The following is a 26,740-nucleotide window of genomic DNA, read 5'->3' on the forward strand; positions in this document are numbered from 1 at the left end:
TTTGATGAAGTCTACTGTGGATCTTGACACTTTTTCTAATTTCTGAAGCTTCATTATCTTGGTTGGCAACCATTGATAGTAACTGATATTTTCTGCAGTAAGTTTCATGTAATTGAAAGACGAAGAACAAAATTTTCATGTCTTCAATTTTAGTGTGAGATTTGAGATCTTAACTGCCTGCTTTGATATTACCATACTTGAATTACTTATTGGGTTTCAATGACCACACAAAAGTTAAATTATTTTGCAAAACACAGTTCCTTCTGACTTTTGACTCTAAATGATGAAGAAGTACTTGTATTAGGTGTCTTTGTGCCATTGTAAGCTTCTACTACAGTTGTTTAAAATGTGAAACCTAAATGTCACTTTTGACACTGTGATACCTGAAACATGTGTTTCATGTATTTTGAAGTTTCTAGACAACAGTAATCTAGCAGATTATTAAAGATAATGAACTGTTCAATCATTATACTGTATACCTGAAACTAATATCACACTGTATGTTAACTGGAATTTAAATAAAAACTGGAAAATAAAGATAGTGAACTGGTTTGTGTTTTTGTTAAGTAGAAGTTGATATTGGAATGTAGTCTTTTGTAAGAATGTTTATGTCTTAGGAGATAATTTGCATGGAGGACATGGGGAGATGGAGAGAAGAGAGTTGGGGGAAATCGGAGGGGGAGATGAACCATAAGAGACTGTGGACTCTGAGAAGCAAACTGAGGGTTTTAGAGGGGAGGGGGGTGGGGGGTTGGGTGACCCTGGTGGTGGGTATTATGGAGGGCACGTATTGCATGGAGCACTGGGTGTGGTGCATAAACAATGAATTCTGGAACATGGAAAAGAAATTTTAAAAATAAATAAATAATTTTTAAAAGATAATTTGCTCTATTCTTTTCTTTAGATAATGAGTGATTTTTTTTTGGAGAAACTAAATTTCACATGAATGCTTGTGTTGAAAGATTTTTGACTTAAAAACTTTGGGGCTTATATATACTAGATGTCAAGTCGTAGGAGAACCCATTCTCCTAAATCAGATTAAGGCATCTAAAATACATGCTTTTAGTAGTACTTGGAATGGAATTGCTTAAAGAGCTGATGGCAGAATAAGCATTTGGGGTAGTGTTTTGTTAACATATTTGTTAGTTCTTGTTCATTGTGGAAACACATACTTAAAATCAAATATGGCTATGGAAACCACTTCCTCACCTTCCTGTAGTTCAGGATATACGTATTTTGTGTATATTTAGCTATACTTTATTAAATTATTATTGCACTTATTATAAAATAAGGATTTAAATTGCATTTAAAGAGATCAGGGAATGTTACTATTTGTGAAATGGAGCGTTTTGTGGGCTATTTATAAACCTTATAATCAGTAATTGTGAAAACTCTTCTTTCTCAAGCTACTAATACCAGGAATAAAATATGAAAAATTAAAACCAAATGACCCATGACCCTGAGGATACAAATCTTTAAGTTGGAAACCCCTTCTCTGTCCCAGAACTAAAACTACTGGACAGTCTTTTCCTTAACTTTCCCAGGGCACGCAAGCTGGTTTATGTCGTTCTCTTCAATGTTACTTGCTGTGTATCTGCCGTCTCTTGCTCATTTACAAGGTGGGAGTAGTGGGGCTTACTGTACCTGTGGCTTATTTTGAAGGGTTCAGCAGTCCAGGGAGAAATGACCTCTAACGTCTGTAAAATTCCTCTCCATCTTTTAAATTCAGTTTATTTCAGTCATCTCATGATCCTTGAGCACCAATTTGTGAAGCCTTGTTTAGCAATTTCAGGGGACAAGAAATCTTTGTACTTCCTTCTCCCCGAGCTAATTCTTTGAAAGTGGATGGACTGGCCTTGGTGTTTATAATTCAGAATCTGGGCAGGGATAGGGATGGAGAAAGTTGTCTTCCCTGGGCACTGCTCTATGCCTCACTTCCCTGCATCCATGCTGACTGCAGCTCCATCCCCTCTCCTGTGTTCACGTGGGAAAGTGGCATCTCCACTATTCTTTTCTGTTGGCTGAGAAGCACACCTTTGGCCTGTAGGTATGGCTTGGATGAAGGAAGTTCAAGGGGCTGCTCTCAGTTATATTCTAGGGCAGTATTAGTTTCCTTGTAGCTCCATCCTGTTGCTCCACATGAAGCAAAGTTTTACTTGGTATTTGCCCCAGTGTTTAATCATCGGCAGGTTTAGAACTTCTAACCTGATCTGTGGAGCAGAGAGATTGAAACCACTTAGCTCATGATGAACATCCATGTTGCCATGCCGCCAAGGTATCTGGCCCTTTTCTGTCAGTCTTCAAGTTCTTCAGTAGAAATGTGTTATATCTTCATTTATTAAGTTGAAGGGTCATAGCTCTAGCTGAGTCTTCCTAAAGTGAAGGCTCTAGTACCCAGCACCTAGAGAACCTCAAAAACAGTTTGCTTTCCCACCACTTTCCCTTCTCCCTAGCCCCTTTCCATGTACAGTGCTATGAGGAGATTGTTCCTTCACAGGTGAAGGGGCTCTATCAATTTGTTTAATTAATGGGCAACTTTGAGGCAGAAGAGCAAGCATATAAGCATATAATTTCTTAGCACTTACGTGGATACTGTTATGGACTGAAATTATGTGTACCTTAAAATTCATGTTGCAATCTAATCCTTAATGTGATGGTATCTGGAGGTAGGGCCTGTGGGGGTGATTAGGTCATGAGTGTGGAGCATCATGAATGGGACTAGTCCACTTCCAAGAGGCCCGAGAGCTTGCTTACTCTCTTTCTGCCATGTGAGGATCCAAGAAGTCATCTGCCTGCGACCAGAAGAGCACCCTCTCCAGAATACGACCATGCTGGCACCCTGATCTCAGACTTCCAGCTTCCAGAACTGTAAGAAATCAATTTTTGTTGTTGATAAGCCACCCAGTTTATGGTATCTTGCTATCACAACCCAAGCAAAGACTGATGCTTGCCATCTGAATGAAGGAAATTCTTACATTTAGTTTCAAAATATATTCTCTCTTGATTTCCCTCCTTTATCTCTTCCTAACTTTGGGTTCTTTTTTTTTTTTTTTTTTCATTGTACTCCCCCTCCAACAGGTCTATGGTCACAGAACCATGGCAGGACATCTTTAAATTAAAGTTTTAAATGCAAAACACTGAAAGGAAAATCACTACAACCATTGGTGACTAACTGGGAGCCTATGTTCTCAATCTTCCTCCACATTGTATTTATTGTATTCTCAAGATAATCTTGTATGTATGTGTGTACATATATGTAATATATATGTACATATTGACTGACACATTAAAAATGTGTCAGTTTAAGGGGGCACCTGGGTGGCTCAGTGGGTTAAACCTCTGCCTTTGGCTCAGGTCATGATCTCATGGTCCTGGGATCAAGCCCCCGTGTCGAGCTCTCTGCTCAGCAGGGAGCCTGCTTCCCTCCCTCTCTGCCTGCTGCTCTGCCTACTTGTGATCTGTCAAATAAATAAATAAAATCTTTTATTAAAAAAATGAAGTTTAAGACATATGGATATAAAGCATATGTTGTATTGGTGCAATAGTGGTATAGAAAACGGGACTCAAGAGACAACTATTTGTGGTGTATTGTCTTTCCCTTGAAACTTACCCAAATACACATACTATAAAACAAAACATTTATGAAACAACCAGGGAAATTTGAACACTGGATCTTTGATGGATTAAATTTTTTAGGTGGGATAATGGTATTATAGTTTTCTATAAGAGCACTATCTTTTAGGGATCCTAAAATACTTTGAAATGAAATGAGAAGACGATGGCTGGGATCTGCTTCAAAATAATTTGCTCTCCCAGAGCAAAGGGGTGTGGGGAAACACGATCAGTCATGAAATGGTAGATTTAGGCAAATGGAGATTCTTTACACCCTACTCTCCTCATTTGAATGTTGAAATTTCCCATGATAAAAAGTAACAGAACAAAACACAGGGTGACAGACATATATTTACTCTGACACATTATTTGAGCAAGATGAGTCCAGGTCTCACTCCCCAACTCCCCAGACTTCCAGAGAGGAATGGAGGTCAAACATGCCAGGCTGGCCCTTTGCGTACGTCAGCAGTAGCCGCCCTGTGTCCCCGGGAGCAGCAGTGCCCGTTCCAGCTGGCATATGTGGTACAGATGAAAGCAGCCTGGATGAGTGACAGGTTTCTCAATATACCTCAAGGAGAGAGCTACATGGAGCGTACACCCACAGGGAAGCAGGAGGAGCCCTCACCCTCAGAGCCCATGTTCTCTAGGTGCCCCTAGGCCTCCCTGCCAGGGGTCAAGGTATTTCATCCTCGGAAGCTTTGTTTGCTTTTAGCCCCAGGGCTGAGTAGGGCACAATGGGCTCTGGGGCCTGGCACTGGGGCCTGACACATTTCCCAGGGTGAGCCAGCAGAGATTCAAGTCTCCATACTGCCTCCACTCCTGTTCCCCACCATTAGGTAGCAAAAAAAAAAAAAGGGAACTAAGCAAGCAAATTCAACTGGGGTGACTTTGACTCTCCCTCAGGCTTGGCACACTAAGAAGATGAGGAAATAGTGCCTAGACGGTAGCGAGTAAGATGGTAACTGCCCCAAAACAAGCCGAAAGCTGGGCACAAAGCTGGGCACCAAGGACTGCCTCTCCTTTGGGACCCAAAATTGATTATTTGCCTCATAAATCTATGTCTTCGGAACATGACTGCTTGTATGTCATTCCATTTGTTCAGTATCAGCCTCTCCCAAGCATCCTTTTTTATTGAGTACCTGGGTGAAGCATGCTATTTCATTTGCTCTTGCCCTGCAGATTACTTCTGGAAGGGATACACCTGAGAAAAGTGCTATTACCCCAGTACAGACACAGAAATTGAGGACAAGATTAGGAACTTGCCCAAATTCCCATGGCTTATAAGTGGAAGAGCTGGAATATGAGCCTTATTCTTACTTCACAAAGCTGCCACCATATTGGGGAAAGTGCCAAGAATCTGCCCAAGAACCCCAAAAAGAGAGGGATTCCTAGTTACCAAGATTGAGGCTGCTAATACCCTGCCCCTGCCAATGGCCAGCCAGTCTGCTTGGTTCTCATGTCACAGCTGTCAGCCAAGTGGATGAACCAAAGGAGACCATTCCCATGCTCTCCCCCATCCTTGTACCAAGTGTCTCACTAGGCCTCTCTCCCCTCATCATCACATCCCAGTTTCCCGAACCCTCGTGGGCCCCATAAGCAGCTCCCATCACTATTCACAGGCAATGATACTGTGTCAGCGGTCTGCCATCCACTAGCCAGCTTCCACAATTGAACACTGACTGAACATTGGGACACAATACACACATGCTGCTCTCTCCCCACTCTTGCCACCATGACCCAGTTCCTGCTCCCTCTAACCCACTGAGACTGCTCAGCTCACCAGGCATCTGAGAATCAGATGCAACTTTCTAGAATGCAGCCACATTGCCTCCGAGCTATATTAGAGGCTGTTGACTACCTCTCCTGAATCTCTCTTCCTTGGCCCTGACATTTCCTCTGGGGGCCTCTGCTCCAATGAATGCTGCCCTGGGCTCCATTCAATACTCAGAATGGCTCTTCAATACTCAGAACTGCCCGGGGCTCTGCCCTCCCTCTGCCTAGACACTCTCCTCAGGTGACTTGTGGCCTCACCTGATTTCCAAGCCATCAGTCACTTGCTCTGCCCTGACCAAGTCCTACAGGCCAGTGGTCTTCTGTTCACCGTACTCCTTCAGGACCTGGGGGACTACAGGGCATGGGATCTGGCTTTTCCCGTGGCCAAGTCATATAATCCCAGCAAGTGAGGGAGAGCAACACTTCACAGGGCAAACTCGGACCACAGAAGACAGAAGACAGGAGGGAGAACAGGCGAATCTGCTCTCCACCCCTCCATCAACCCCAGTGTAATGTTGCAGCCAGGTACCGTGCTTGTGAACGGTCTCTCCAGAGACAGCCCATGTGGGTAGGTGGCTAGCTGTGCTTTGGCGAAGCAGTGGGCGACTCATTAAAACAAACCTTGTTTCTTTTCCTTCCCTGCCTAGTTTCCGGCCTTCTTCCTCAGTCACAGTGCTTTGGGACTGCAGTTACTATAAAGCACTACACTTTGGCTTTGCCTCTGGTTCAGTTCTCTAAGTGACCTGGACTAAACCTCATCCTCATCCTACACCTCATCCAAACCAACCACCACTGACACAACTCATCCCTAAAACTGTATCTCCAATCCAGACTTCCCTGCTAAGCTTCAAACCTCAGCTCCAACTACCCAGGGCCATCTGCACTCATACATTCTTCCAAGCACCTCATATCCATTTCCAAAATGAAATTCGCAGCTCTCCTTCCCAAACATGTGCTCTTCTCCCTGTGTTTGTGTTTGGGGGACGCCGAGATAAAAGACAACCTCTAGGAACTCTCACTCTGTCTACAGTGGGTAACCGAAGTGTTAACTGATGACTGCAATGACTAGAGATGCTTCCCAGTATGAAGCAGTGTTGCGGGTGCAGGCACTGGGAAGGGGAGCAGGCCTGCCGGGCACAGGCCACGGTGCTGGAAGACAGCACGCGTTCTTTCTTTTAGCCTTCACAGAAACCCTGGGAGGCATCATTCTTCCCATTCTGCCATTGAGAAAGCAAACCAAAGGTTAGAAACCCTGTCAAAGAACAAAGCCACTAAATCCAAGCACACCTGGAAAAAACGTTCACATTCTCTACTCCCTCCAGTACGGAAGCACCCAAGAGGCTACAGAATTGGATATTTCCTAAGGCGGCAATGCCAGGGCTGTCTTAATAAATGAACAGGATGTCAGCTGAGTAGGGGTGGGGCACGCAGGGGGAGCAGAGGGCAGGAGGTGGCTGGCATTCTGGACAGCGGAAAGGAGCCTGAGAGAGCACAGGGCGCCAAAGCAACTGCAGGGATTCACTAAGGGAAAACCACAAGGCACAGGTGGACAAGTAACCCCGTGAGAGGCTGGAGAGGTGGGCAAGACCCAGTACACAGATGGCCTTGTGTGCACTTCTAGTGAATTTAAGGTATCTCTAGATACTTAGAGAAAAAAGACTTCAGGATTTTATTTAAATTAGAAATTTTAGTTGGAAGAACCATTTCAGGATTTAAAGCAGGGAATAACATGGCCCAGTTTGCATTCTGGAAAGGTCCCTCTGCTCTGAGTGGGAACTGGCTGACAGATGCATGGAGTAGGGTGGCTGACCCTAAGTCCTTGCTCCCCTAACTCCATAAAGAACTTGGGTGCCAAGCACCTGGTCTAGCCCTTTATCCCTTGTTCACAGTAACTCCATGCACATGAGTGTTAGGGGCATGACGTTCCACTGGTCTCTACAGAGAGGGACCTTCAAATCTGGCACAGCCAAAGCCTCCTCAGCATCCCTTCTCCTCCACTCCTGCTCTGAACCAAAAGGCCCAAGTCCCACAGCCAACACCACACAGAAAGCACTGAAGCAGAAGTTGCTTTAATCAAGGGGTGAAGTCCTCTATCAGGGGGACCTCACTGAACCTTTGGTGGTGGGGTCTCAGCCTACCCCCCACATGCCCTGAGGCCCCTCAGGAAGGAGGGAGCAGCTGAACAGCAAATCCTGGCAGAGGCCAAGGAATGGAAATAGGGGAACCCAAGTCAAGGGGCAGGGGCAGGGCACTGACAGGTGGAAATAAAGCTGAACAGGGCAGCAACAGCTATGCACACAGTTCTACAATGGGGACTAGCTGAGGCGGCTGTGCGTCAGGCGGAGTGGCACCAGGAGGGCGGAGGGTAGAAGTGCATGGGGTGGAAGGAGCACTTAGGAGATGAGGCGACCATGAAGCTGGTGCAGCTGCTCCTGGGTCAGCACCAGCCGGTGTCGCTGTCCAAGGCCAGCTGCGCACGAGAAGGTCACTTTGCCCATGTAGACCGTGTCGTCTTGCTGCTCCTCCTTGGCCTGGGAGTTGGCAAGGGGAAGAGGTCCCCAGGTCAGAGGTTCACCTGAGCTGTGTGCCACTGACAGGGACCCTGAGCACTGGGACAAAGGCAGCCCCCATGAGACAGACTTTGGAGCTCCTAGACTATGGTGACCACATATTCCAAATCAGAATTGGGGTACAGAGTCTATCAAGAGAGTTCTGAGCCTCTCCGGGTGTCAAAAGTCATAGAAGATGTTCAACTGCTAAAATACTGGGATTTCTGGAAGCACTGCAAGCACATCTGAATTGCTTACGAGTAAGACTTGGTCAGTTAACTCAGGATGTGCAGTTGTTTTGACCTGAGCCCCCAAAGGCTGCTTCATATTCTGGAGAAGAGGGAAGGACCCACCTGAGGCCTCAATTCTCCTCATTCTCCCTCTTACCCTAAGGAAGGCTGATGAAGGGAAGATGGCAAAGTCAGTGGGGACTGTGGCTCCAGGGCGCTGAGATACGGTCTCCTTAAGGACCTCATCCTGGCAAGGAGGAGAACAAGGATTCATTAAAGCAACAACACCCCCTGCCCAGGCTAGCCCAGAATCTCCCTGGTTTCACAGGGACGCCAGGATCAGGAGGAGCAGGGACCTGGTCCTGTCACCGTACTTTTGCTCTCACCTCCAACCCCATCCCTATCCAACATCCTTACTTTACAGACATTTATCCTTTAAAGCCTGACTCAGACTCTCAGCCTCTGGGAAGCCACCCCCAACCATTCTACCCCCCAGTGATCTCAGCACTAAAGAATCTGCACCCGAACCCCACGCCCTAAAGATGATCCTAGCTCAACCCAATTTGTTGATGAGAATCTATCTTCTATTTGCACCAAGACAGTGAGCTTCTAAGACAGGAACCCTGCCTTGCCCTCCACCTCCTCCCCAATGTGCTGTCTAGCACAGGGCTGGGCCCAGAGAAACTCTGAGAGTGCCCAAGGAAACAAATGTACTAAGGGCTCCAGCAGGGAATGTTATGAAGCAAACTCTGCAGACCAAGGAAGAGTAGGGTCTGAGCTAACCTTGAGTTTCTCGATGGTGTCACTTAAGGACTTGAGCTGAGCCACCTGCTCCAGGAGCTGGGCCGACGGGCTCTTGGCAGCTGTGGGAAAGGCAGGCTAGTGAGGCCCATCAAGGCCCAGTAGACCCTCTCACGGAGCAGGTCCGTAAGAGAATGGATGAATCAAGCCAACCAAGCACCAAAGCCAGAATGCAATGCTAGGAAGAGGCTCTACCATATGGCACATGCCTGGGTAGGGGTTACAGCCTGGGGCAAAGGGAGGGCGGTATGTTACTCATTTCATGGGTTGATGGGTCCATACCAGGGCTGGAACGAGTGATATCTACTACGTGGGTGTGTGTGCTCAGTTGATTCAACGTCTCCAACAGCTGGCTGGTCTTACGATACAGCACACCAGCTGCTAGTTCACTGTCAGGGCCCTCGTGAGGTGAGGGGGAGAGCTTTGCCACATGCAGAGGGGGCAGGGCTGCTAAAGATGCCTTCATCTGGGCTCCCTGTGGGGGGAAGAAGAGGAATGGTGGTGAGAAGCAACAGAAGGCCCTGCCATCTATCATCAATGGGGCAGGTGGACTCCATCTGCACCCCAGTCATTCCTGTGACCCCCTCACCTTCAGGATGCTATTCTCATGCTGGAGCTGGGAGATGTGCAGCCTCATGGCAGAGATCTGCTGAAGCAGCAGTGGTGAGTCCTTCACCAGCCCAGGGCCTGGCACAGATCCTGGAGCCTGCCCAGGGGCACCTCCTGTGTGTACCAAGACCAATGTCATCAGCCCCAAGCGGAGAGGGTGGAAGATGGGCCCCATCCTTGCTCATCCCCTTTCATTATCCACTCCCACCTCCAGTCCTGGTTGCTCCCAAGGGGGAAGTCTTACCCTGCTTCCCCAGACCCACTTCCCACAGCCCTGGCAAACCCCCACCAGGGAGGCTCTCTACCTCGCTGCTGTTCTTCTGTGCTCAGGATAGCCCATGGGGGAGCAGGAAGAGAGGAGAGATGAGTTAGGACTTGGGATTAAGGGGCCACACCAGAGGAATCCTGGACACAATCTAAAGCAACACCTGTTCCGAACCCTCACTCCCCCTCCGACAAGAACCTGCCCCTGCTCTCTGCACCTTTAGGAAGAGCAAGTATGTGTGAAAGAGGAGCGAAGCATGAGGAAGAGCCGCAGTGGGGGTGCACATTGGAGGGAGCACTTGGGGCAGGAGGTGTTCCTGCTCCCTGCCTCACATTCCATCTCTAAGAAGGGCAGAGGGATTGCTCCCGAGACCCCAAGATGTCTGCACCCGTACTGTTCCACAGCAGCAAAGCTGAAGTTGAAGGTGCAGCTGCATTCCCTGCTCCTTGGGTTCCCCATTATTCTGGGGCAAAAGATGCTCTTTTTTTAGTGGGAAATTTTGTGAATCAGAACCAGTATTGGTTTAGAGAGCCTGTGCTACAACACAATGTGGTCACTCTGAAGACCCCTTGCCCAAGGAACAGGAGCCAACTATACCACACAAGTCCAAGGCCAACAAGTCCTCGGTCACCTCCCAAGAAAGGCATCGCAGGGTAGCTCTAGAGATCCTGAGGGCTTCAGGTCAAGGAGCCTGTCTTTTGGAAGTAAGAAAGAAACTGAAAAACTACAGGGCAGATGAGAACCAGCACAGCAGTGGACACCCCCTTGGTCCTGGAAAACTAGGGAGACTGGGCTTCAGAACCAGAAAAACTCCAGGTAAAGGGCCCTGACCATACTAGAGACCAAAGAGAGGTCAGAACACAAGTCCCAAGTGGAACTGGGAGAAATCAGCAATGGAAAAGACAGCCATTCCACAGGATAAAGGCACGAGAACTCAGTAGAGAGAAATACAAAGTGCAAGCAGAAGAGCAATCAAGATCAGGCATCAGGCATGGCTGGATACAGCAGCAAAGTTAGCCTAATCTGCTGCAGGCTGATGCCTGTCTGGGATATTGGGCTGGCACAGAAAGGCCAGACCCAAAGGGACATCTGTTAGAGTCTAATTGTCGTCGTCATTCTGGGCTCCGCTGACAAGCTAGTAATGCCCCACCTTGATCAGGGGGACTCTGCGCATTATCTTCAGGAGAAGTAAAAACTTGGTAAAAAGCTTTCACAGAACAAAACCGGGCAAACACATTCCTGGCTAAACATCCAGGAAGGGGGGGTGAGAAATCAAACTGAGGCCAAGGACAGGAGGGAAGCCATTCAATCTCCTCTGGGCTAACGCTGCCTCTCCCACTGCACTCACCACCAGCAATGCCAGAGACCAGGGTAGCAATACCCGAGGGAGGGGGCCCCCGGAGCCCCTCGATCGTGCGCTTCGACTGGTTGTTCAGCCGCTGCTTTAGTTCTGCCTTCTCTGCCTCTAGCTGGTCAATGTCAGCCTGGAGTGCATCCATCGTTTCCTCAAACTCCCTGTGGAAGACAATCTGGGCTTGGGCAGGGTCCCTTCCCCAGAGCGCCAGCCCTACTTCTCAGTCCTGACAGGGCCTCAGAGTAGCCCTGCTGATGAGGAGCCAGGAGCAGCACATGCTCCAACTGGGATGACACAATGGGCTTGGCAGGGGGGAGGGAAAATGGAATCTCCCCTGAGGAGAGTCTCACTCGGAGAGGGCCTGGGGAATGGGGGGGGTTAGGAGAGCGGCCGGCAGGAAGGAGTGGAACAAGCAGGGACGCAGGGAAAGTGCCTGACTTCTCCTTCTTCCGCAGCAGTGCCTGCGTCTCCTCCAGCCGAGTCTGGACTTTCTCGATGCGCTCATCTGCATCCTTGGCAGCACTGTCCAGCTTCTTCTCCAGGAGACTTAGCCGCACATTGGCCTCACTCAGCTCCTCCCCCTGGACAAGGACAGAGAGTGTCTAGTTCCCTTACATCCTCTCATGGGCCCCAGGGACCTGGGACAGACCACGAACCAGAAAGCTCCAAAGGGCCCCCAGGTGCTCTCCCCACTGACCACAGGTGCCACTTCTCCCCTCAACCCCCAACCAGTTTCAGTCCCAGGAGATCCCTAACACTCAAAGCTGTCCTGTACCTCAGCAGTATTTCCCGGCCCCGCAGATCCTGAGCCTACCCTCCACCCTCACCTTGATTTTCAATGACTTCTTCAACTCCTTGATAACTGTCTCTCGATCTTCAAGCTTTAAGCCCAGGCCTTCAGCATCGGTGATTTCTGCACGAAGGGCTGCAGCCCTCAGCTCAACTGGGGGAGGCTAAGGGTCAGGTGGGAGCAGAAGGCAGAAATGGGGAGAGGAAGTCACCAATGTGCTCCTCCCAGAGAGAGATGGGCATAGGGAAAGCCTTGCCTTCCAAGCAGGGTGGTGCTCTCCAGATTCCCTTCTCCCACCTTCTCCCTTCTCCCAGCCCTCCCCCACCAGCAGCAACTCTGTAAGTCTGGCTCCTCTGGGGTCTTCGAGCACCTCCAAAGAGCTCCCTACCCACCTTGCTGGGGGGCCGCTCTGCATCATACTCGCCCTCCTGCATGGCTGTGGCCAGTTTGTTCATGGTACTGATGAGGATGTTGCTCGACTGCCGCAGACACTCATAGGGGCTGCTAGAAGGGGTCCCGTAGATCTGCAGGTGCAAGGGCAGCAGTGAAAATCCCATACTGGCCCCAGGACTTTGCCACTACCTCTGTCCAGCCACCCCGGCCCACCTGCTCGCTCGCTTTGAAAGCCAGCTCCTCCAGCGCAGCCACAGGCAGTCCCTCATTCTCTGCGAGTGGGGCAATAAGCTGGGCAGCAGCAGCTGCCACCTCCTGCAGCACGGCCACCACCCACGTCAAGTGTTTCCTGCAGTCTAGGAGCGTGTCCGACACCTGTGCGACAGTTCAGAGTCAGGAGCCCACCCCAGGTCCCGCGCCAGAGCTCCCAGCTACCTCTAGACCATTCTTTTTCCCTGACCAGATGCAGACCTCAACACTCTAGGCCCCTCCTGCTTCTACTCAGCTTCCTTTCCTTCCCCCTTCGCTGCCCTAAACCTGTGCTCCAAAGGCCAGTGCAGCTGGAATCCCAGGAGCATCTGTCCCTGGCATTCGCCTTCGAATCTTCTTGCAGAACTGGCGGATGTCACTGCACGATGTCTCCAGGTCCCGGAGCAGAAGGGCAATATCTGAAGCCTCCTGGCCACCCTACTCAGGGAACAAGAAATAGGGAACCAAGACAGCATTAGGGCTGGAGGTGAGCAGGTGAAGAAAACTAATGAAGAAAAGGAAGTGAAAAAGACCTGGCTGTGCTCTCACCTGCAAGAAGGCACGCAGCCGTCCCACCTCCACGCTCATGCAGTCCAGGGCACTCTGGGTGAACTGTAAGGACAGACGCGTGTGGTTGTCAGCCCCCAACAGGAGCCCTTCTGCTCCATCGCTATTTCTAACAAGTCCCTCCTCTCCACCAACAAAGGTGTCGGTTCTCTGGCTTCCCTGATATGACTGGTCCAGTCTTATGGGACACCTGACACCCAAGGGCCAGGTCTCTTGACCTGATGTCCCCCACTGCTGACCTTTACAGGGGCTCAAGCACTGGCCCAGACACCTCACCTTAATGTGGTCAGCCAGCTGCATGGTACTGTCCTCGGGCTGTTCAGCAAGATGGATACTATACAGATGCTGAGGAGAAATGACAAACAGACCGCTTTCAGACCTTGGAAGGATGGAGAATTCTCCCCAAACTGCCCCAGTCACCACAGGACTCCAGAGGTATAAGAGAATCTGAGACCCCAAGGAGCTGCATCCTTGGGCAAGTCTGTTTAGAAACAAACCAAACCTTAAGCAGCCAGCCTAGGAAATACAGCCTTGGCCACACTGGCAACAGCCTCAGCAGAAGAAACCTTCCCTCCCTGCTGTGCCAAGCCTGAATTCTTGCCCCAGACCTGGTAGTACTTGATGGCCTTGGTGAGAGGCTCTACGTTGACAGTCTCGTCCAGTTGATCCTTGTGTAATAGCTCAATGAGGAAATCCAAGGAGCGCTCATGGGCACTCATCTCAGGGTAGAGGCTGCCAACCTTCTTATACACGTCCACGCTGCACTGAGAGAGGGCGCTAGAGACCAGAAAAGGGTCCTCTGAGGCCAAGACCTGCCAGGAACTCTCAGTTCCATCCAATCTTGGCCGAGTGGTCCCGGGGCAGGGGCCGGGGGTCACTTACTGCTCGTAGCGGTGGAGGGTGGCCTGCAACAGACTCAGCGAGTACACCAGCCCAGCAGCAAAGCTCAGCTGCTCCCCTGCAGCTCCTCGGAGCCCGGGCCGCTCTGAACAGTTTTCGCTTAGTTCAAACTTCTCCTGGGCCTGCTTCCGGATCAGCTCTGCCTGTGGGAAGAAGCACCAGGGACCTGGGGCTCAGAGCAGAGGATGGAGAACAGACTCAGGAACACAGGACACAAAACTGAGCAACTAGGCGGGAGGGTGGGTGGGGGGATAACGCATGGACACATGTGGAGGAGGAAAGCAGAAACAGCTCTTAGGTGGGCAAGGGAGTCTCACCGAGGGAAAGGATAATGATGTGATTACCAGAGGTTGTGAGGATTTGGGATGTGGAGATGAAAGGGTAGTGAACCAGTGGGGCTAAGCTCTTTCCTGCCTTAAAGCTACTGCGCCCACTACCCTTTCACCTGAATCCTATCCTGACGGTCGTCCCCCACACTAGCTCCTAGTCACCTTCTGGGTCTCAGTTCCAATGTTCTTCCTTTGGTGCCACCCTCCCACCTGAATCCGAGCCCCAGCAGCGCTGTCTCAGAAAAGCCCCCTGCCCTTCACAGCCCAGCATCTGTAATGTGCATGCATCTGCGACTTGGCCCACTGCATTCCTCCACCACAAGATAAACTCTGTGAGCAGGGACACTGACTGCTATCTTCACTCAGCATCCTCTGGGCCTGCTACACAGAAAGTGATTAGACGGACCAGCCATACCTTGCAAATGAGACGAGGCATGAGCAGCAGCACCAGGACGCAGTCATGGTCGCCACCCGGCCGAAGGAAGCTGTCAGGCATGAAGGCCGTCAGCAGGGACATGTGCCGGTTGGCCTGGGCCACCTCCATCTGCCTCAATTCCATCTCAATTGCCTGTGAGGTGGACAGGAAGGTGGGCTCTCAGCCAGGCTGGAGAGAGCCTCGGAACTATCATGCCTCATTCCACCAGGCCCCCTGCTTCTGGGACAAGCCCTAGCGAGGAGTCTTCCAGACCACCATGCAAAGCATCCCCCCACCCCCCAGCCACATGAAGTCCAGAACCCCACGCCAGATCAGCCTATAGCCACAGCCAGTCTGGATGCCCCAACACGCCCCACTCTCTGGCCTATCCACTCCCCTGACCTTGGCATGAGCCTTAGTCTCAGCAAACTTGATTTTGAAGTCAAAAGTCTCTGGGGGTGGCTGCTGCTGCCTCTCCACAGATGCTTCTTGCTGGTTTGTCAGTTCCCGATTCACATCCTAGGAGAGAGAGAGACAATGTGGCACAGCTGGGTCACGAGGGAGCCCGGGGTGATTGTGGATGAACAACAGGGGGTACACAGGCACCTGAAGGTGGGCGGTCAGCTGGCGGTACTTCTTTATGGTTTGCTGGTAGTCTGCGACTGTCTCCTGGGCTGCCTCCACACGCTTCTGGGCCTCCCGGACCCGCGCGCCCGCCATGTCCAGCTGCTCTCGCAGCTCCAGCTCTGTCTCGCGTGCATTCTCCTGCAGCTCATCGTTCATCTCATTCATCGCTTCCTGGGAGGCCACAAGGCAGTAGGCGCAAAGGAAAGGCAGAGTCAGGGTAGCAGGTCAGGGTGGGCCACTCACCACACAGCCTGCTCAAAGGTCAGAGGTCATATCAGTCCCTCTTTCAGCAAGTGCCTTCCAAATACCCTTTAACAGGGCGGGAAGTCAGGGGTCTATTTTCTTACCAAGTCTCCCACGGTCTCTCTCAACTCTCGTACTTTCTCTTCTAGATTCAGGTTCCGGTCTGTTAGCATCTCCACCATCTCCTCGGCACCCAGAGCAGCATCCACCTGTGTTACAAGGAGGGAATGGGGGGAAGAGCTGCTGAAAGTCACCAAGAAAGAGGAGGCACTGGCCTTTGAAGAGAGGGGTCCCCTGGGTGAGGGCCTGGGCTCCCCAGACCTGCTCCTTGAGCTCATCGATGGTGCTCTCTGCCTGGCTCAGCTCCTCCTGCAGACGCTCCCGCTGTTGCCTCACAATTTCCAGCTCTTGGTTCTTCTTCTCCATGAGCTTCTGGAGTTTCACATGCTCTTGCTTCTCAGAGGAAGAAAGATCCCGCATCCTGTGGAGAAGCAGGGAGGGAGAAGGGAGGAAGTGCTGTGTCCGAGTCACTGGCCATGGGCACTCTCTCGTGCATCTAGAGAAAGGAGAGTGAGCCTGGAGCCAAGCAGGGCGGGGACCCTACCTCACCAGGGCGTCCTTCAGGCGGGCGTTCTGCTCCTCGAGCTGCTTTAGCTGATAACTGGACGCTGCCCCATCTGAGCCTGGGGAAGACCATTAACACTCTCAGACATGGTTCCAACCCCACCATCTGGCCCCCATCAGCTCCTGGCCCCTTACCCTTCTCTTCTATCTCAGCTTTGAGGATCTCTAAGTCAGTGGTGAGCTCATCCACACGTTCCTTCAATGCCTCCACCTCCTGCTGCAGGGACTCGGCCCGCTCTTCGGCCATCTCCTTGTCCAGAGTGGCCATTTCAATAGCATCGGCAGTATCAGCCATCTCCTCCATGTAGCGTTCCTTTGCCTCCAGGGCCTCCTTGGCTTCCTGAGGAGGGGTGGAGTTTGGAGGGAGTACCAGCGAGGGACACTTCATGTACCCTTTCTCACGGGATACTCCAGGCTTCAGCCTACTGTCCGGTGCACCAGCTTGGGTCCCAAGCTCCCCAGCCACCTCTTCCCCCGAAGTCCCACCTTCCGCGCCTCCTTGAGGCGTCGCTGCAGGTCTGCCTGCTGCTCCTGCATCTTGCTCTTCCATTCTTGCACCTGCTCCAGCTGGATCTTATGTTTCTCCAGCTCTTTTAGTTTCGCCTTGTCTTCTGCCCGTTTCAACCGCAGGGTCTCCAGTTTCTCCTCCAGGTCTCGTACCTGGGCTCTCAGCCCCTCCTCCTCCTGCAAAGGAGAGACCCCTCAGTAGGTACACAGCTTCCCCCTTCTCCCCACCAAGGCTGAGCTGGAGCAAAAGCACAGGAATGTACGCAAACATCTTTCCAGCCCCAGGTCAAAAGCAAAAGTGGCCTACAAACATCTGAGAAAGGAGGGTCCAGAAGGGAAAAGTGTGGAAAAGGGCAGAAAAGAAAAGGTAGCTGAGTCAAGGGCAGAACCATATGCTGCGTCCCCACCCTTCAGACCCAAATTCTGGGTCTCTCCCGACCTCTGGAAAACTTCTAAGATCCTGCCTGGGGTCAAAGGCCCTCCATGTCTTAGTTCTTCATTCCAACCCCAGTCCTTACCTTGGAGGGGGAAGGCAGTGGAGGTGCTGCTCCAGGAGAGGTGAGAGCCGGCGTGGGGATGATGGGTGCCGCCAGCGGCGTCTGAGCCGGGGTGCTGGGCTCACTGCTGCTCAGCTCACCTGCTGATGCTGAGCCAGAGGGGCCCAGGGAGCTACTGGCCCCAGCCACCCCAGTACTGGCCGGGCGGGTGGGCTATTCAGAAAGGGCAGGGGCAAGCCAGGAAAAGAACGGGGGTGGAGGATTGTGAGAAGATATGAGAATCCGCCAAGGGAAGGAGGTAGAGAAGGAAAGAGGCAGTGAGAGAGTATCAAAGCACAGTGAGAACAGAGAAGCAGAGTGAAGGGGAAAGGAAAAATGACACAGAGTCAGAGACAGTGACAAAGGACGGGGGAGGCAGGAGGCGGGCAGAGGAGAGAGGGAGGAAGTGATAGAAGACATAAGATTATAATGCTTCTCACTTGGCACTGACCCCACATTCCTCCCAGTTCTGGCACTACCCCCTTAGAGCAGAATCCCTTACTCCCCAGTCCTCCCCTCTGTGACCCAGTTGTGATCATTATAGCAATTTCTTAATACTCCCAGTTCTACTGTTGTTCTGGGCCTGTACCCTCCTCCCCCAGGAAGAAAAAGTGCCTCAATGTCATTCCCAGAGCAAAAGAACAAATTGGAGTTTGTTCTCTAACTTTCATATTCCCAGAGAAGGCTGGGCTAAAAGTGGGGGTACCAAGCTCTATATGCCACTCTTTGGGAGTTGAGATGATTCTCCCTCCCTTGATCTACTTTAGGGGACCCTTCAGGTAAAAGGGCCAGAGTGAAAGTTGTACTCCTAGGCTCCCCTCTGAAACATAGTCAGTAGTGCCAACCTTCTGTCATCTCCCTCCCACAAGACAAAGGGGCTCTAACCAGGCAACATTTACCCAGGGCCCCGTGGGGCTGGGGCAGAGCTCCCTGGAGCCCCAGGCCCAGTAGCAGACAGGCCTGCCCAGTGCTCTCTCTTGCAGTACTGAGCCCTGAAGTTCTCCTGATGGGCTGACAATCAGAATTCATATGCTACCCACAGATAACCCCAGGTCCTTATCCCCTGACACAGACAAGTTCTTCTTCACCTTTCTTCTAACTTCTACCCCTACTCACGCACCAAAAAACTAGTCAAAATGCCCTTCTTCAAGAAAGCCGGCCCTGACTGACCACAACCACTCTCATTTCCTGTCTGCATTCAGGCTACTGGCTCAGATAACCTCCTAAGAGTCAGAAGTCATTTTCCCAGGAGAGACCTGTCACCACCTGAAGTCCCCTTACTCCCCCGAAAAAGAGAACCCAGGATGCACTGCGACCACCTTTAACTTGTTCACACACATGTCCACACACAAGCACATGCCTGAAATGTGAGTCTACACTCAGCAGTGGCATGTACAGAGGCCTTTGTTTTTTCTCACCTTGGGCCGCCGAGTTGTGGTCTGGACAGGCAACAGGAGCCAGAGGAGGAGGAGGAGTCAGGAAAGAAAGGATAATGGCAGAAAGACAGACAGCAGAAAGGACAGCAATGAGAGCAGAAGAAGTACCAGGAATGGGATTACAGTTAGCTGCCTCCCCACTCCCATCCCCACCCCATCCCCTTCTCCCTCCAGTGAATCACCTTCGTTCTACTCCAGGACCTCAGAATCCTATTCTCCATTGGCTCCTTGCCCCATTTATGCCCAACCCCTGCAGACCTCACCCCTTCAAGTACCCTGAAGATCCCAGAAATCCCCATCTCCTAGGCTGAGCCACAGGAGACCAAAGGCAGCAGCTGGTGGAGGTCCCCAGAGACCGTCCTTCTTGCACTCCAGCCCAGAGCCAGAGGCCCCGCCCACCCACCACTCCCAAGGACTTTCCCAGGTCAGCCCCTTCCTTCAACTGCCAGACTGCACAGAAGACCCCCTAGTAATACCATGTGACCAGAGTGATGCTAGAAGCCCAGAAGTGAGTGATATGACCCCAGCAGGGGGGTGCTCAGGCCCCTTGGGCAAAACAGCGCTGCTGTCTTCCCCTCACCCAGGACCAGATCCTGCAGCAGTCCCCATCCCTAGGGCGAAGGGCTCAGGTGTCAGGACCATGAATACTGCATTAACCAGAACCCAGAGCTCAGCAAAGTAACCCCACCCAGCTGCAAGAAAGGACGTGGGGGTAGGCAGCAGCATAGAGAAACTAGTGCCCTAAACAAAAATAGATGATTAATCCCAAATTCCAAATTGTATTCCTGCTACCCAGTATCTTACAGCAAAACAGCAAAAACAGATTTGGATTGGACCCTACCTCTAGAAGACACTGAGTCTAAGGAGAGCAAACCCCACCCCTCCTACCCTGAGCTGAGCCTCCATAGTTGTGGGTCAAAAACTACTCTAGGGTCCCCATCCCACCCTGGAAAAGCCCTTTAATACAAACCCTGGTGGAGAAGGGATGCTGAGAGTACAACCAAGAGGCATCCTAGCAAAGGATAAGGGTGAGGTCGGCCTGCTAGAGGCATGGAGACACCGGGACCTGCTTCCCCATAACCTCTCACAGGAAACTCCCAGAGCCAGTTTGCTGCAAAACCTGCCTAAAGCCCAAGGCTGTGAGGCCACTGGGTACAAGGCCCAGAACACACAGTCAGAGCCCAAAGCAGAGAACAAATGCCCAGTATGTGGGCCATGGCAGTGACACACACCTCTCCCTCCCCCTCCACATCCCTACCCTCCTCCCCCAACCAGGTAGACAGATGAAGTCAATCAGCCCCCACCCCCACCCCAGCAGCCTGCTGCCACCATCGCCCTGGCAACCCGGCAGCAGGACCAGAGCAAGCAAGAGTACCTTTCGGGCTGTCGGTGCCTGTCTCATCATTGCAGAAAACCAAAGAAAGCCAGGAGAGGAAAGAGAAGGAGGGACAGAGGAGGATGGACAAACACACAGAGGAAGGACAGACGAAGGGAGGGAGGGAAAGAGACCGAACAGAGGGAAAGGCGGCGGAGACAGGAGATTAGTGCATCAAATCCCAACAATGCAGCCTCAGCTTCCCGGCAGGCCGGCTTCCCGGCCCGCAAAATGGCTGTGGCTCAGTCGCAGAAGCCCCCGCAGGTGCGCAGTGGGACAGCCAGGCTCCGGCAGGCAGCAGGCACCGGAGAGGAGCCCGGCCCAGTTCACCAGCTAAGGCTGATGGCAGCCTCAGTGGCCGCAGCACCAGCTCCACCTGACGTCATGCACCCACCCTCCTCTGATCTGTGGGGGTGGAGCCACTGCTCCTTGGTCTCCTAGCAACTGCCGGGCTCTGCTGGCTCCTCCTCCTCCACAGGACTGGACAAAGTCCGGCGCAGAACCCGCCCTGCTTCTGCCTCCGTGGAACAGGTTCTGACTCCTCCCTCCCCTTCCCTCCTCCCACCCCCATCCCCAAGAGTCTGTTCCAAAAAACTGGGCTAGGGACCATCGCAGAAATGGTACTCTCTGGGGCTGAGGCATGACTGGGCAGGGGAACAGAGCCTCACTGCTCCACCAGCCCCTCTCAGACACTCCCCTCTGTCCACAGCCCCATTAACTCCACTTGTCTCTTATACACAAGGACAACACCCTTAGGGTTGGTCTCTCATGAGGCACAGGCACCCAGAATACCCCTTCTGTGACAGCATCCGCTCTGAGGGGCATACATTGACAATAAGAAACCCCAGGAAACACTCAGCAGCAGCTCTAATAATGACTGTTTCGCTCCTCTCCCAAACCTCCCCTGGTTACAGGCAGGTTAAAGCCTGTCTCTAAAGACCTTCCAGAAGGGACTGGGCACCTTGCAGAGACATCTGGATTCTCTTCTGCCCTCCCCCTCAAAGTTCCTTTTGTTGTTGTTGTTGTTCTGGTGCTAGCCCCCTGTTCCCCCCGGGGGGTGAGAGCAGGGCCCTGGACTAGGTGTTCTGCTGTGCAAGAACCACTGGAGATGACGACCTGGCTGGGGACTTGACTATTTGACTGGCACTTTGTACAGGAGCAAGGAAGGCAGCCTAGGCTGGGCTTTGCCACATTTCCCCAGGCAGACGCCAAAACCCCCACTTTCGGACACAGCTCAGGCCCTGCCCAGGGTCAGGTCCCCCTGTGGTGAGAAGTCCTCCATGGATATCAGACTGCAGGTCCATGCTCTTCTCTATGCAGGGGCCTGAGGCAAGACTGGGAGCCCCAACCAGAAGTCAATAACCCTGGGAAAAGCCCAAGTTTCTATAACCTTGTAATGGGCTCAGCACCCTTTTACAGCATTATTTTCCTTCTCATATCCCCACTCCCACCCAAGCCAGGACCTCAAGGCAAGCACCAGAATGTGGTCTTTTCCATGACAAGACTCCAGAGTGAGGACCCATCAACAACCAGGAGTGGAAAAGAGGTTTTCCTCTCCCCACCCACTGGCCCAATCCAGTAACTCTTCATGCAGGTCAGAAGGGCCTGAGACAGCTGGCAACAAGGAAGTCACAGAACCACACATATGGCACAGGACATACAGGTCAGACAGGCACATGCAACTCAGAGATAGCTTGGGCACAGGCCCAAGACACGGGCTGGTGTGAGGAAGTGGTCACGGCAGTGACTTCAAAGTTTAAAAAGAGTCTGGGGGTGGCAGAGTTGAGCCCCACACAATGATGGTTGATGGAAGGCCGCAAGGGGTGGGAGGCGGCCGCAAGTGCAGCACCAGAGGCATGAAGAGGTAGGGAAAGACTGATAGAGCAGGGTGAGGGTGGGCATCCACAGCTAGCGCCCGCCCAGAAACAGACACACGGACACTCAGGCCTTCTAACTCAGGACTGTTCTTCCTGTGCTCTGCTCCCTGGCCTCCTGCTCCTTGCCCAATCATCTCGTTTGGTACTTTCTCCACTCCCAACCTCTGTGTTTCCTCCCACTGCCCCCAAACTCAGACTGAAACTGAGTGTAACCCAGTAAATGCCCTACTCCATGTTACTGCTTTACATTTACAGTTGAATGTCTGGAGTCTCTGACTAGAAGTCCTAAGGCAGTGGGGAGGGGGACAAGTAGGTGCAGCGGTCATCTCCAATGAGCACCACCTGACCCTGGACACTAAGCCTGATATCCTTGCATCCCTCAAAAGAACCCTGAAAGCCAAGGCCGCCATTTCCTCTGGCCATCCCAGCCCCAAGGTCACACAAACATGCATGCAGCAGCCCAAGGTCATGCAGGACAGCTGGGGAGGGGGCTCATGGCCCTCACCCACCCAGGCACAAATAGTAAACACACCACCTTCTTAGGCTTCAGTCCCCGCTGCATGAGGAGTAGGAAAGGGGAGAGTTAGAGAACAGACATCACAGTGTGCAAGCTGGCCAGACATCCTGGGGGAGGTGTTGAGACCAACTCAGGTACACGTAAGTAAAGGGGAGAGTCAGGTCACTACCAACTCCTGGGTAAGTGAGATCCCTGAAGGATCAGCTTCCAGGATGTCCACACCCTGATCCAGAGAAGCTGGAGGGTCTGAATCCCCACCACACATACCCTGTGCAGAGCAGCGGAGAATTAGAACAGGGCCTCTGCATACAGCCTAAAACAGGCAGCAGTGGGGCTGGCTCCTTATCATTCACTTGTGAGCAGGACAAGTGCTCACAAAACTTCTTCTAGTTTTCACCTTACCCCTACCCTCTGACCTTTAACAGCCTGGCAGTCTTGGGTACCAAAAGGTAGGAAGCTGGCAATAGCACTACTAGGGTCAGACCTGTCTTTCCTGTCACCCCTGGCCTTGGCCCCATTTGACCCTAAACTTCTGGGCCCTAACAGTTCTTCCCTGCTACCACCTTTATTCTACCCCTAAAGCAGCAACTCACACCCAGAAAACTTCCTTCTCAAGGACGTTGGAGACAGGAAGGCTTAACTCCATTTACTCACCTACTATTTCTACCTGCCTAAGAGTGGTCTCCCTCCTCTTTCTCCTTCCCCTCTTTCTCTCTCTTACTCTCCACTCCCATCCCCAACCACTCACCAGTTTGCTGGTCTTTGCAGTTGAGTCCGTTCCCTCTGTAGAAAGTAAGCAGAAATAAATTGTGTGTTTGTATAGAGGGGTGGGGGCAGAGACCATCCTGGTGGGGTAGAAGAGATGTAACAAGGGAATATGGTAGTGACGGAAAAATCTCATGAACCACTGTGGCCCTGTATTCTGGGCAGAAGTCCTGTGGACTTCTGGATGTGGGAAGGCAACTTAACTGAGTGGCTGTTACCTCTTTTGAGGACCTTTGAGGCAGAAGAATCCGGTGTCTCTGGGGAAGTAGTATCTGCTCCATCTTCAAATACCTGGATCTGAAGCCAGAGAACAGACTCAATATAGTCAGATCAAGGATGGCTGTGATCTGCCCCCACCCCACACCCCAAGCAAGCCTGGGGTACAGGGCAGCTTCCATAAGGATGGACATAAGGATGGGTGCCCAATCTTCCCTCCCCCGCTACCTCCCACTCTCTCAACCAGAGATGTACACTCATGCCCAGGAAAAGGGAGCCTCACACAAAAGCTGCACAAGCGACAGAGCATGTGCACACACACACACTCGAAACAGGGTAGAGGTACCTGGGACTGACGCACAAAGATGCCGTGCCCTTCATCACAAGTGAAGTACTTCCTGCCTTGGACAGTTCCATCATTCTTGCCCTTTGCTTCATCCAGGATCACGCCGACCCATTTGCCAGTGGCAAAGAGTGTGGCTCCGACATAGGCCACAGTGCCTCGGTGGCCTTTTCCAATCACCTCCACCCGGGAGCCCACTCGCAGAGGCCGGGCACTTGCCTCTGCACTCATTCTGCTGCCACTGGGTGTCTGAAAGAAAGACACGTGCAAGCATATGCAGTTAAAGGCCTCAGGTCAAGGGTAGCAGCCTAATGCACCAGAAAGGCCTTAGTCAGGATCCTGGATTGAAAAAGGACAAGAAGTCACTTCCCTGAACCCCACTTTCAGGGTGAAGTGGGTCCCAAATTCCCTTCTGAAAAGTACTGGTGATGTTCTAAGACTTCTCCAAACTCCTTTGGAATCTGCTACATTTTTTTAAGAGTTTATATTTAAATTTTATAACAAATCAGAATTCAATGACAGAACTGTGAATGTCAGTGTCTCAGGAGCACTGCCCCCAAGGAGGGAAATGAAGCTCAAGTGAATAACTCAATTGAGACCAGGCTCTCCAAAACCCAGTGCCCTGACTCAGGTGCTTAAGCTGAGAAGACAGGTGACTCACAGGTGACCCCACAGGATCCTATTCTACTCCCACTGCTGTCTGTCTTCCCTGTGGTCAACCAGCTCTCTTAGGCCTCTCTCTTTCAAAGGTACACAACTGTGCCTCCTTCCAGCCCTTAAGTCACCATCACTCCTTCCAGACCCGACTCCCCCCACCCCATCCACATACCCACCATGACATTCCTAGATGCCTCACTGAAGCCCATTCAACCAGGAGGAGTTCCCTTCCTCCTGGCCTGCGCCCTGTCCTAGCAACTCTACCCCAAACTCTAGAGATCCTTCCCCCACATTGTGTTGCTATAAAAAGAAAAACAAAGGCCAGGTAAATCTGGTACCTCAGATCTGACCTACACTGTCCCCTAGACTCTGCCCAGTGGTCCAAATGGGTGGCTATCATCCCATGGATCGACAAAGCAAAGGAATAGACTAAACACTGTCCTTTGGAAGTTCTCAGCTTCTGACACACCCGTGATGACAGGACACAACCTGAAATTAGGTTTCCAAAGAGGGCCATGGTTTAGAAGAAAATCACACCTAAGCCATTTTTAGCAATAGCAGCTCCATGAACCAGGGGCCTTATAGCAAAGAGATGAATGAGGCATGAGAAAGTAACTCCCTGGTTCTGAAGATTCCACAGGGCTCCCTCCGATGCTCCCACTTGGCTTCAGAAGGGAGCCCTGCTAGAGCCTGTCACTCCCCAAATCCCTTCCCCTAAGAGCTCATCCAGGAAGATAAGGCTATAGCTCCCAGGGGCTTCAGGACCCCAGATCACACCTGGGACAGTACGGTTGCTCTCACGGATCTCACAATTAAAAAAAACTGACAGTGACATCAGGACTAGCCCCAAACTAAAGAGACTCCCTCAACCTCCCAACCCTAATAAGCCTCTCAAAACCAGGTGGACACAATAGTGGGTACAGATTCAATCTCAACCAGAAGAGAGAGAAAGCAAGTGACAAACAACAGAGCAGCTCTGAAGAAAGGCGTCACTGTAAGGCCATTCTAACCCACCAACCCCACCGAGAGTCCCCAGCATAGTCCAATCCCCTCAGGAACCTCTAGCCAGAGGTCCAGTTAGAGTCAAAGGTCAGGCTTTGCCAGTCCCCACTGAAGGCCCAACACTGGGAGAGGAGGCCCGTCCAGCCTCACACCATCAGTCCCTGCTGCGAGTGGCCCCAGCCTGTCTCCCCAGCCCCCACAGCAGTGTCCACAGGCACCCAGGCCTTCTCCAGCAGCCCTCCCAGGGCCATCCCAGATAAGGACCACTTACCCGGCTGTACATATGCCTCTTGCTCTGGGCCATGTTGCTCACCCGGCCTCTACCCCCTCCCCCAGCGGGCCAAAGACAGAGAGAAAAGGCAGAAACCTAGGCAGGAGGGTCAGGGCTCCAGGCCCTCATGGACAGACACAGAAGCCGTCAGGCACGGCCCTCCCCAGTCCATGGACCTCACTCGGTGGCCTACCGGGGTAGGGATGGGGGCAGAGATGGGGGCTGAGGAGCAAGTCCTCTCTGGTGCCTGATGATTCCTGAACCCAGAGACACCGAATCCTGCTTGCCAGCTGATGAGTCTCACTCTGCGCTAGTGCTGCTCTAGACTTGTCAGGAACCGTGTTAGCCTCTGGGTCCTAGTGCCCCCCTGCTTCACCTGGGCCAGACAAGCAAGGCTGGCACTTGCTGGGGCTCCGCCCACACCACAGACCCTCAGCAATCACCTCTAGAGTAAACCCTAAGTGTTCAGGGCTGGGAGCACAGCCCTGACTGTCCTAGTCTGCACCCCTCAGCATCACTGCTGCCACCCCCAACACCTCCCCCCACAATGTGCCTCAGCAGGACCACAAGCAACAAGGGACACTTCAAGATCAGCTCCCTACCCGCCTCCATGCAGCCAAAGTAAGGGTCTCATACACCCCTTTCTAGGGCTCGTCTTTCCCCCTCCTTCTTCTAAACTCTAGACTCAGGGTCCAAACCCATGTAATTAGTCTGGATTTCAATTTCACACACTTGACCGAAGCAGCCAGACCCAGCACACCACACAGCAAAGGAAGGGCAGTAATGGAGGTAACTTCATACAGCAAAGCAAGTCCAGTACCTACCTTCTCCTCCACACTGGCAAAGGTTGCCAGACTCTTTCTCCCTTCTGGCTGTTATAAAGGGCCAAGCTCAAACCCCGAGACTGT

The 26,740-nt window shown here is 51.9% G+C and overlaps 1 protein-coding gene across 8 annotated transcripts in view; it reads right to left on the bottom strand.

Moving 5' to 3' along the window:
• Positions 1–7,438: 7,438 nt before the first annotated feature.
• Positions 7,439–26,740, bottom strand: part of DCTN1 (dynactin subunit 1) — a 29,484-nt gene continuing 10,182 nt past the window's right edge. The window contains exons 1-32 of one of the 8 annotated variants that reach the window (XM_044261439.1): positions 25,833–26,140; positions 23,906–24,151; positions 23,562–23,640; positions 23,327–23,361; positions 22,597–22,617; positions 20,185–20,202; positions 18,792–18,812; positions 17,356–17,547; positions 16,817–17,014; positions 16,466–16,670; positions 16,311–16,389; positions 16,028–16,187; positions 15,811–15,915; positions 15,443–15,634; positions 15,239–15,355; positions 14,837–14,989; positions 14,075–14,235; positions 13,801–13,969; positions 13,469–13,537; positions 13,175–13,237; positions 12,914–13,063; positions 12,590–12,751; positions 12,376–12,507; positions 12,021–12,146; positions 11,632–11,774; positions 11,188–11,354; positions 9,880–9,894; positions 9,555–9,688; positions 9,248–9,440; positions 8,948–9,027; positions 8,322–8,411; positions 7,439–7,916 (exon numbers count right to left, since the gene is read on the bottom strand). In XM_044261439.1, coding sequence (XP_044117374.1) covers positions 7,779–7,916; positions 8,322–8,411; positions 8,948–9,027; positions 9,248–9,440; positions 9,555–9,688; positions 9,880–9,894; positions 11,188–11,354; positions 11,632–11,774; positions 12,021–12,146; positions 12,376–12,507; positions 12,590–12,751; positions 12,914–13,063; positions 13,175–13,237; positions 13,469–13,537; positions 13,801–13,969; positions 14,075–14,235; positions 14,837–14,989; positions 15,239–15,355; positions 15,443–15,634; positions 15,811–15,915; positions 16,028–16,187; positions 16,311–16,389; positions 16,466–16,670; positions 16,817–17,014; positions 17,356–17,547; positions 18,792–18,812; positions 20,185–20,202; positions 22,597–22,617; positions 23,327–23,361; positions 23,562–23,640; positions 23,906–24,151; positions 25,833–25,865 — 3,846 coding nt within the window. In that variant the 5' untranslated portion in view covers positions 25,866–26,140 and the 3' untranslated portion in view covers positions 7,439–7,778. Of the gene's footprint in view, positions 7,917–8,321; positions 8,412–8,947; positions 9,028–9,247; positions 9,441–9,554; positions 9,689–9,879; positions 9,895–11,187; positions 11,355–11,631; positions 11,775–12,020; positions 12,147–12,375; positions 12,508–12,589; positions 12,752–12,913; positions 13,064–13,174; positions 13,238–13,468; positions 13,538–13,800; positions 13,970–14,074; positions 14,236–14,836; positions 14,990–15,238; positions 15,356–15,442; positions 15,635–15,810; positions 15,916–16,027; positions 16,188–16,310; positions 16,390–16,465; positions 16,671–16,816; positions 17,015–17,355; positions 17,548–18,791; positions 18,813–20,184; positions 20,569–22,596; positions 22,618–23,326; positions 23,362–23,561; positions 23,641–23,905; positions 24,152–25,832; positions 26,141–26,740 lie in introns of those variants that run through there. The other 7 variants (XM_044261443.1, XM_044261442.1, XM_044261440.1 and 4 more) reach the window with 7 other exon arrangements.

The sequence above is a fragment of the Neovison vison genome, chromosome 8 (assembly GCF_020171115.1).
Source record: "Neovison vison isolate M4711 chromosome 8, ASM_NN_V1, whole genome shotgun sequence".
Taxonomy (NCBI): Eukaryota; Metazoa; Chordata; class Mammalia; order Carnivora; family Mustelidae; genus Neogale; species Neogale vison.